This window comes from Saccoglossus kowalevskii, chromosome 19 (genome assembly GCF_978046115.1).
Source record: "Saccoglossus kowalevskii chromosome 19, keSacKowa6.1, whole genome shotgun sequence".
NCBI lineage: Eukaryota > Metazoa > Hemichordata > Enteropneusta > Harrimaniidae > Saccoglossus > Saccoglossus kowalevskii.
Window position 1 is genome coordinate 25,113,552 of NC_140659.1, and position 11,509 is coordinate 25,125,060.

Genomic DNA, 11,509 nt, shown 5'->3' on the forward strand with positions numbered 1-11,509 from the left:
ATGGGAATGGGAAGGATGAATTTGTACAAACTACAGAAAATATCCATGGTCTAATTTTCAGTTTGTCTACATGTTGGTGATTTGTCTTGGTTTCTCATGACCTCCATTCAAATCTCTCCAAGTCAGTGTGATTAATACACAGAGAATCCACAAATAATTTTTTGCCACAACTTTGTCAAAGGGTGAAGTAGTCAATTGATTGAAGGATATTAGCATATCTCAACTTGAAAAAATGACATCTCGTTCAGCAGTGAGGTGACATTGGCTGGTAATTTTAATTCCAGCTCGTTCTAGAAGTACTAAAAATGTAACTTAATGTTCAATACAATTTCACAAAATTTGTGTATACTAGAAGATTGTTCTATTATAAAAAAAACTAAAATGCCTAAATGATTTTAGTCACCAGGGCTCATAATTATTATAGTGCACATGTATTGAGTTGACGTCTTTGACATGAAAATTACCAGCTCAATTGCTTTATTTAATGGTTATATTTTCAACAAGTTAACAATTGCCATAACAATTGTATAACCTACTGTGATTTAGAACATTAATCAACATTATTAGTCCCTGTTCAGACAGTCTAAAAACCGCGACTTCTAGATTGACCTCGTGTGTATTTTTCACTGGGTTTTAAATTCACGTCTTTATCATTTAGATGTGTTCTATGCTAAATTTTACATATTCCAGCAAATAATTAACCCTTTTACAGTACATGTGCACATCAGGATGGACAATGGTGGCCATTTTTGTGTTGAAAAATCAAACATTTCTGCTGTTCAGATGGATTTTGTTCAAACCCAGTACATTGGACATTTATGCACGTCATTTTGTTTTTTTAGATCAGATTCAAAATGACCGACTGCCATTTAGTTTCAATTAATGCGGTTATAGAGCCATATCTCAGACATGCTCCTCTTTATTATACAACACTGGTTTGACCCAATTCAAAATGATGGGGCAGTGGCCATTTCGTTTTAATTAATGCTCTTCTCAATATGGACAGATACAAGAGGTCAATCAATTTAATGTTAAAAAATCATAAGCATTAGCTTCTGGATTCATATCTGACATGTACAAAACTATACATCTTAAATTTGATGGGACAAATATGCACACTTAATCATTTTCAGCTTTTCAAATGTTATCACAACTAATCATTGCATATCAATAACAGACACGATAAGTTTGTGTCTAAATTTGAGCTGTAATCACCCAATTGTGAAGGAATAGGCCCAGGGACCAAACAAAATATGGTTACTGTTCAACTGGAGAAATTAATCAGTGAAAAAATCTGTTTTTCATACATTTTGTCTGGTCTGATTTATCATAAAAAAAAAATGATTGAAAAATACAAGGAAATATTCTACTTTAAGTAATGACAAGTAGATCACCTGAAACATAAATTTAATACAAATATATAATTTTATAAATTTACATCATTGAATTATTTTGATAAACTAATTCTCAGCTATTTGCAAGTTTTTAAAATGAGCTGAATAAGCCTTTGAACTATTACAGTTCTAGCTTTAAAAGTTATATCAAGGCATTTTTCTGCTGTTAAACTATCAAATTCTGTTTCACTGCAACATACACCAGTAAATTAGGTGCCGGAAAAAGAACTAGCAGTATACCGATACAGTACATATCAATACAAGACTCCCAGTATCCATTAAAATCAAGTTTTACATTTAATTGTAAGAATTAATTGAAGCACATTATTAGGCAACAAAAATAAGAATATACATAAACTACCTCTAAATGAAAAATACTAGAAAGAATATAACATATGTTGTAAGACGATAGATATTTGAAAGAAACATAAACTAATACAAAAATTTCACACACAAAAAAACAGGAAATGTAACTTTACTCTGTTACATTAATTTTCCACAAGCTCCAGCACCTATTTTCACCCCTGATTAAACCTATTCACAGGAATGGGCAGATTCTTTACACTGCAGGATTGTGAAAAAGCAATAATAAATATAACCACTTCAAAAGATTTTTTACAACAATGTTGTTGCTTACAGGAGACATGCCATATGTTATGTGGCTTAAAAATTCAGTAAGTAATACAGAATGTTTCGTAACATTAGGATGCGAGTCTATTTACTGGTTTCTTTCTACTGTTGAAGAGACTCATTAAATATTTGAGGCTGGCAGAGCACTTTTGTCAAGGTCTTCAAAGTATGGATGGTTGAGTGCTGTCTTGGCAGATATGCGGTAGGCTGGGTCATAGACGAGCATTTTCTATGGTAAAAAATAAGTAAATTAGGAAAACATACAAGTTGCTATCAAAAAGAGTTCAATGACATCATCCCTGTTGTATTCGGTTGAATTTGAAGACTTAAAATTGCTTTGAACCAAATCTGCAAGGTTACAGTGTCATTAAAGTCGAATACCTTGGAGACCTTTTCTAAACACTAAGGCAATTTTGATCCTAAGAATAGGTGCCATTTCATGTCTAAGAAATTGTTGAAGACGCACAATAAAATCTAATCTAATTGCAAGAGCACTGTGTGCAAACCAGTCTGCCATTATTAATCGCAGGTTTTTGGAAGGTAGATCAGACTGTACATAATGCGACTGAGTGGATCGTCTGCTTCTGGAACCAAACCCATTACCTCCCTGATGCGAGGTGAACAGGCTAACCACTGGTAATTATTGATGTTTTGTGGGACAGACTGACAGACGGACAAAAACACCAAAACACAATTCATCATTTCCGTCTTCTTGAGAATACAGCAATCAGACTGTATTTTTTGAAAAGAGGGCGAACAATTCTTTTGTATGCGTCCACAAACTCCTGTTCAAAATGTGATATTTGATAACATTTTATGACTGTTTCACTGAATTTTGTGACCATTTATTGCAAGATTTTTGCAAGCAAAAATAAAAATTCCAGTTGATGGCATCCTAAGCTGAAGGTCAAGATTTACTGAAGTATTAATATTATAAATGGTATTGTGACATTTAACAAATGCTCACATGTGTGTACAGTCAGTTATTGTAAGCTAATGCCAGATTTTATTTAAATCAGAGACAGGATGAACAGTCATACCTTTAAAAGATCCACACCATCATCGTCTATATTCTTAATTGCAGCTGGCAGTTGTCCGGGGCTCCAGTTTGGAAAGGTGGGTTTGTAATCAGGAAGTGAACTCACACCAGGCCATATCTCATCATTGGGCGTGCCTAATGTTCTGAAAAATTAGAAAAACAAAAAAAAGATTACAAATCGGTGAAGTTTTGAGTCATAATTATATAAACCTGTTCATAATTAGTATGTGAATTGCAGATGAATGTGCCAGTGATAAAGTTGTGTGTGTGTAGGCGATTTTGTCTTGAAAATATAACTGAAGAAAATGCATCCAAATTATGAAAAGTATGCAGCAAAGAAAACAATGTACTGCGGGAATACTGCAATGTACACATGGCTTTATTTATTAAAAGCAATAGACTGAAATCTACATCAAACTTATTAATGGCTTGTAGATTTTAGCAAAAAAGCTAGTGTCAAGGGACTTTATACCCACCTAAATATTCTGAATAATTGATCTATTTCTGAATCACCATGAAAGAGGGGTCTTTTTGTTGCCATTTCTGAGAATATACAACCAATACTCCACACGTCGACTGGAGTGGAGTACCGAGGCGAACCAAGAAGAACTTCGGGTGCTCTGTACCACAACGTCACAACCTGGAATAGACATTAAATTTACTGTAAACATCAAACACACCTACATCAAGAATCCTTCATTCCAATAAGTTGATATAACAATGCTTGTAATTTGTAAATGACAGAGGAATTTTCAAACATGTTAAAAAATCTGTGCATATTAAAGCATGATTTTGGTGTCAAAAAGTGGCATTTCCACTCAATTGTTTTTTGTTAGGCCTAAAAGACGTTCCAGATACACTTTGATTGTGAAACTGTCTTAAAGCGGGGGGAGTCATCTGCGCATGCGTCAGATGGCCATAGCGCGTCATTGTTTACAAACAAACTTCTACCCATGAGCCTTAGCATTTTTAGTGTGTGTTGTTATTGTCGCTTGGGATTCCCGTGTGTGCGCAGGTGATGACCCTCTTGCTTCAATATATAATGTATTGTGTATTACCTACAAATAAAAGTTGGTCAATGCATTGCCAACACCATCAATTTTTTCACCACATTTTCGACAAAAACACTACTTCAATTAAGGCAATCCTCCCTTTCAATTTGACGACTTTAAATTATCATTCACCCTGTACCAACTAAAATTTGCTAGCCTGGCTAGGTGAACACTGACTTAAAACCAAAGCCCTGCCAATCTTACCTCATGCGTGTAGACCCTAACTGGAATTCCAAATGCCCTGGCCAGACCAAAGTCAGCTAATTTGATGAGACCTTTACTGTCTATAAGTAAATTCTGTGGTTTCATATCTCGGTGAACAACTCTCCTTGCATGACAGAACACAATGCCCTGACATATTTGATAAAGATAGCTCTGAAAATAAGAAGAAACATGTCATTGTCAATGTTTACGAAAACAATGTGGCAAAACAGCTTAGGCATTACAATTATCAAGTAAAATATAATACAATATTTTTATTTTTTTGATCGGTACCCAAACAAGTCTGTCGTAAACATATTTGATAGAGCGCATTTCAAAAATTACATAAATTATTAGAAAAGTGTGATAAAGTGATTGTAGATTTTATGTGCACATTCAGACGCTTAGATATTCGAACGCGACCAAATTTGCTAAAATTGCATGTATTGGTAGCTATTTCAACACGTTCTACAGTATTTCAATGCTACTCTACAAACCTTCACTAATCCTGTATCCATTAATTTTCCTGAGGGTATATTATCCATGTACTTCTTTAAATCCATCGTAAGAAATTCAAAAACTAAGTATAATTTGGCTTCTTGCATTAACACATCCTGCAAACTGGTTAGACAAAATTACTGTAAACTAAACTGAGTGTAATATAATTCACAATATACAGAATTTATTAGCAGTTGATGTTTAGGCTATGGTTTCTAATAACATAGAGGAGCAGATATATGCACTCAGCTCTGAGTTTTTGAATTTGTGATTTTTTGGCAGTTACCCAATTGTGATACAATGCGGCCCAGCGTAACTTACTGTCACCACCATATTAATGTTTTGAACACAAAAACAGCAACATTACCAGCAAAGTTGGTAACCGGAGCTCGATATGCAATTAAAACAAGTTGGTTCAAACCAAACTCAACACGAGGCATCAAACTCACAGTGAGGGATCAGCAACAGTCAGCAACATAGCTGGCAGCGTTACTGTTTTGGTGTTGGAAACAATGAGGCAGTAACATTTAGCTAATTTTAAGCTGGCTTAATAGTTCCAAATCACAATCAACAAGTGATTGAAACTTGTGACCAACACAATGACTTCTATCATGTATCCAGAACACAAAGACATAATGATGGTGCCTGGCAGTACACTCACCTGACAATGTTTGGATGCTGTAGTTCTTTTAATAACGATATTTCCCTGATGGCAGTGCTGGGCACGCCTTCTTCTTCACTCTCTAACCGAATTTTTTTCAAGGCGACTAATTTACCAGTTTTTTTGTTTCTACCCTTGTACACCACACCATATGTACCTGTACAGGGATGAAGAAAGTTATGTAAAGTGAAAACTGTCTCAGCACCAAACAGAAACATGTTTGACTTAGATGGTGTTTATAGAAAGTTTTTATAAGCAAGTCTGAAGAAGCATCTTGAAAAATTGTTCAGTTCACAAGTGAAATATTTTTCAACATTAATTATTTGATTGGGGCACAAGAATTAGATTTAGAGAAACACTATAAAACCAAAAAAGTACAATTATTTTATACTGGATCATTCATTTTGACCAGGCACACGTAATAGATAAAATACGCTGAACATTTTATAATATAACTGAATTTTTAAATTACAAGTGGGATTGGCGCTGGGGGCGTTTCTAGAGATATTGCAATGATACAGAGGGAGATTGAAAGAAAAAGGATGTTTTTCCAGATCAGTTTATTTCATCACCTGCTGTAATAATAGCACAATATACTCAAGGTTTGTTGGTTATGTCAATTTCATTTTTTTAAGAGTAATTGTAGCAGAGGCTGATAATAAAATATTATTTGGGTTGGAGTTACCATATAGTAGTCAATCATTCTCATAAGGCCAGGAAAAAAAAAATTCTCTGTTTCTCCTTTCATGGAAATTTCAAAATGAGGCAGTGAGGTGATTTTTTTTTTTTTTTTGAATACTGAGCTAAAATGGGGGAGATTTGAGACAAGTGCGAGTACAAGCACATTTTGGAATGCTTTAGAAGGAAAAAAACGTCAGAGGCACATAGTTCAAAACGATGCGCACGGAAACAAGAAACATATTTTTTTCTCAGCCTAAATTGTTTTTATTGTCACCTTTTCACTAGTATTTTGATTTGTATAATCATTTTAATCTTTTCTACGAGATATGTGTTAATATGAGGTTATTACGAGAATACCGGAAAATATGCATGAAGACAGTCCAACGAGAGTATCAACAAACGCGGAGTGGAATTGAATGCGACAGTGTACTGTCTAATAACCTCGTAATAACCTTATTATTACACATCTTTTCTTCCAAATGAGACATAATGGGAATGGCAAAATCCAACAAGTTTAGAACAGAATCAGCAAACTTCTTTGTGTGGAGTCCGGTCAAACCCTGGTGGCAGCCATGTTTGTTTTTATTATTAGAGAACGCTTGTGTGCATAATCATTCCATACTTGGAATTTGCATTTTCTAATATGGTAGAATGAAATGAAATACCCCATAAAATTATGGCGTTACGGTGACAGATCTATAATAGATATTATCAGCAGCAGTGATTACGCTATTAATTCTCAGTAATTGTTTTTGAATTAATGATTTTCTCGCTCATACATATCTGCGATATATATTGTTTATGACTTAGTCTCTTGTCAAATATTCAGTGGCCATCAATTTTTGTTATGAGAACTTTTTAAAACAATAAATAATTTACAACCACAAGTTGATGGTGACATGGGAATTTTTTTTTAGTACCAATGTGTAATTCTACTAACCTTCTCCAATCTTCTCAATCTTGACATAATCTTCCATACTCATGATTAATTCACTAAAAAAAATTAATTATATAAATATTAAAAAAAGGAATCCCTTTTTCACAAGATTTTGAGAACATTCAATTATTTAACAGTAAACTGTTTACGTTAACAGCCACATACAGATACAACAAAAGAACAAAGGAAGAGACATCAGTGATAATTATTACCATGCAATCTTTCAAAATAATATTATAACAAAGTGGTTAAGTTAAAACCATGGAAAGTGTTGGGAATATATATGATTTGAAATTTTACAAAAAGAATTAAACTGAGAACGATCGTACTACAACAGTGAACATACATGTACATTGTCATAATTTATATTACCGACCTCATGTGCCACTTGTCAACTCAAGATTACTAAAATCATGCAAACAAACCCAGTTCCAGTAAACGAAACGTTCGATAAATTACATTAGAAGGATTGCCAATGACTTAAAGACAAATCGCCATTATGTCAGAGAAAACGATACGATTTATAATGTTTCTTTTTTTTAAATGAGCAGTCGGAAGTTGACGTGCTAACCGTCATGGCACTGTCCGGTGCACAACAAAACAACCGAGAATATGATAATTATCAATCAAAATCTTGGTTGATCGTTTCAGGAGAGAGACACACGTCAATATTGTACGACAAAAATGTTACGTTGAAAAAAAGTGAAGCAGACTGATCGAAATTGAAAAGCATCTGCCAAAATTGGACTTTTGGAGGTCAAGTCATCGCACGACCTTTTCAACACCGAAAATTTAGATTTCTAAGATAAATGTACGGAAAATGGGAGCAGCAATACCTTTGTCTGTGGCTGGCATACGCATTTACACTTTTCTTTTAGAATAAACTGTAAAATACATAGAGTAAAATGTTCATAAATACCTTCAACAAGTCCTCTTCGTTTAAAACTCTGGGCGTACTGTTCTCTGTTCAGAATATCCGCCGAGTTTCGAATAAACCAATCACAAACGAGGTCACCGGGTCGTAATTTACATGAACCAATGACATTGGAATGAAATGAACCTCGATTTAGTTATCGCAAGCGCCCCCATATAGCGACGATAACAAAACCTCTCGTTTGTATACGGCTTGTATAAGATTTGTATTGATTTTATTTCATCATTAGGAATTAGTTTAAAAATTTAACTCTTTTAGGAAAAATAATATACATACAATGGCAATTTACTGATGGTTTTCGTCATTAAAAACCATAAAAATAATGTCAAGTTTATAAACATACTAGTACGATATTATGTTTACCCATGGCACCGAGGAAAATGTTGAGATATATCTTTGCCATAAAAAGGAATGATAACATGTCCTAAAACACGCTGTTTTCACCATTCTTTACATCAACTTTCCCCCGATGACCTAACATTTGTATTACATTTTCTTCATCCTTATATCATAACAGGCAACTTTTGTGAAACTGAAGATAATTATTTTTAAATTCGAGTAGATTTAACTACCGACAATTAAATTCAATGTCTGAAAAATACTGTAGAAATAAAAGCCCGAACCAGGATCCTATTTTATTCTGTGAAATCTAGCATATACAATTGACGTCAGATGTTTTTCCAGTAATATAAATGGTGTTATCAATGATATCATGTACGCATTTGGTTCACGTGAGATCGTTAGGAACAACAGCATGCATGTTTAAAGTAGACATTATTATAATATATTACACGACTTTTATAAATTTATAAATAGATTGTTTACTAACTGTTTTTAGTAGTGGCAACTTCGCAAGGCTTTAACCGTGAGACACATCCCTGGTAATCACGTGATCGGAGATGCGAGCCAAATTTAAATGTTTACCGAGAACATCTGTCATTATTAGAGACACAAATAACGGCAACATGATCTCACGTTAAATTAAATGCTATTTTACACCTGAACGTGCCGATATTAAGATTCATTATCAATAAAAATGTATTACGGCGACCACAGTCACTCCCTCTATCCTCATTCTCTGATAGAGGGACTAATATTTTGAGAACCGAGGAAAATACTTTCACTACAGAAACAAAAAACAAATGCCGTTTTCGTGATAATTCTTGATTTGTGATAATATTCAGACGACCTTAAGTATTTTTCCGATTTCAGTACCATGAGGACATTACCAATAATAATACGAAGAAAAAGTAACATATAATCGAATTCCACAGAACTTTCTTGATTTGTATAACCATCAATTTATAGACGAAAAAACACACATTTAAAACAAATACATCTATTATAATTTTATGGCACTTTGAGAGAAAACAGGTTCTGTCTAATTTAACTTGTTAATACAATACACAGAGGTGAATCTGAGGGGATCAAACAGGGATCTCGTCACCACTGAGTTTCTACTTCACTGAGAACAATACCATTGCGCAAACGAAGTGCTGAAGCTGACGAATTGTCATAAATATGATCATAACTACTTAGATTGTCAATAACAAAAACATTTATTTTAACCAATTTTAAACATGGCATTACAGAAAAATAGTAATCGATCGACGTACTCCGAGTATGTAAATACAATTAAAACTACATTGTAATACTGGTTTCTGTGCAAAATATACCGCATCATATTTTACCATATCTCAAAAGTTGTTCAGTAACATATCATATATAGATTTAAAGAGTGGCAGTCGTCGTGTCGCGTCCTGTTCGATATGGGACTCATAGCAACGTATACAACGCGTATAAAATACATTGTTTATTTACATGAAATACGAACACGCACTGCGCGACGACCACCGCGCTTTAAGATTGGTTATTATGGTCACGGTTTAGCAAATTCAGATGCTTAATATTAATATTTTGCAAATCACGTAAAGTGGACTGGCTTATTAACTATCAAAAGCACGTTGGTAAACTATTTTAACTGTAACGATAACGACGTAATAAAGTTATTAATAATCATTGAAACTGTTACGGTAACAACAGCGGAAAATGAGTTGAAAATTGATCTGTAATTTATACATTTTCTCAAATCAGCTGAGTATGCTACTATAACAACTTATACACCATCTGAAAGCTTGTATACGGGTGAGTACAATAGCGTACCGACAACCCGTTGCTCGTAGTAGCATGTTTGTCGTTATTTGGTCAACGGAGATAAAAACAAAACAAAACAAAACAAAACAAAGGCAGATAAAGAAAAAAAGACACATTCTCTAACCTACAGCGTTACAGATGTTCTGCGCAACTCACAGGGCATTTTCCTGACTGAAAGTGTTACAGCATATACCGTATGATGATGTAAAGGCTGTTATATTGCAGTGGCGGTGGGGCAGAGGGGTGGTCACCCACTCGGAAAAAATGTCGCTCCCAAATCAAGCTGAAACCCTTTGTTTCAGCAAAATGTGCCCCTCAAAATCCAGGAAATAGCGTTTCAGAGGGTCTAGATATCAGATCTCGCCCTCATGCAAAATTTCGTGCCGCCGCCTCTGTATTAGCATGCTTAGATCAAGTATGAACTCGCAGACAACCACATTTGTTGTCTGAGCCTCAATCAATAACCCGGATGCAGCCTCGATCTCGTAGTCTTGAACTGGTTTCACTATATATGTGTATACGCAAAACATCATCCCTATGACAAACTAAAACATAACATATATAAAAACCGATATAATAATTGTCAGATATTAAAAGTAGATATCCTGCCCTGACCTTGTCACCCATTTTATTTTGAGAATAATAGGTTCTAGTAGACTAGCATACCTACAATGTAATTGACCTTCAAGAACAAACAAAATCTTCCCGGTGTCTAGTATTTACAAATCTAAGTACTGTAAATTTCTTTAGTTAATGTCTCATCATTAACCAATCCACAATTTCAACATAGTGCATATATTATTAAAAGGATAGTGCCGCTAATTTTGTTTTAAAAAGTTGTAATGTAATTTTAATTTTCATATGTCGACTTCAAGTTGATTTTCACATGTTTTCGTGACATGACAGTTTTTATATTTAAAAGTGTTTCATACTGATGACTTTTGCCAAAATGTGAAAACAATTACAGTATGTTACGAATTTATTACAGATAAGTATGTTAATGGGTGTTTATCCTAGGATTATGCTGATATGCTGATATGCTGATATGCTGATATGCTGATATGCTGATATGCTGATATGCTGATATGCTGATATGCTGATATGCTGATATGCTGATATGCTGATATGCTGATATGCTGATATGCTGATATGCTGATATGCTGATATGCTGATATGCTGATATGCTGATATGCTGATATGCTGATATGCTGATCAACTATCTCTGTCTACAGACACGGTTTCATAGCTTGTATACAATTAAAGAAGTACTAGATATGATTATGAAATTCCATCTGTAATAAGAGAAGAAAGCTGCTTCATAAATCCAG

The 11,509-nt window shown here is 34.2% G+C and overlaps 1 protein-coding gene across 1 annotated transcript; it reads right to left on the reverse strand.

Moving 5' to 3' along the window:
* Positions 1–1,668: 1,668 nt before the first annotated feature.
* On the reverse strand, positions 1,669–8,103 carry LOC100371627 (cyclin-dependent kinase 1-like). Its single transcript, XM_002737469.3, has 8 exons — positions 8,013–8,103; positions 7,097–7,149; positions 5,476–5,632; positions 4,814–4,937; positions 4,320–4,490; positions 3,540–3,703; positions 3,065–3,206; positions 1,669–2,253 (listed from the first exon to the last, which is right to left on the reverse strand). The coding sequence occupies exons 2-8, from the start codon at positions 7,137–7,139 to the stop codon at positions 2,146–2,148; spliced, it is 909 nt and encodes a 302-aa protein (XP_002737515.1). The 5' UTR covers positions 7,140–7,149; positions 8,013–8,103; the 3' UTR covers positions 1,669–2,145.
* Positions 8,104–11,509: the final 3,406 nt, after the last annotated feature.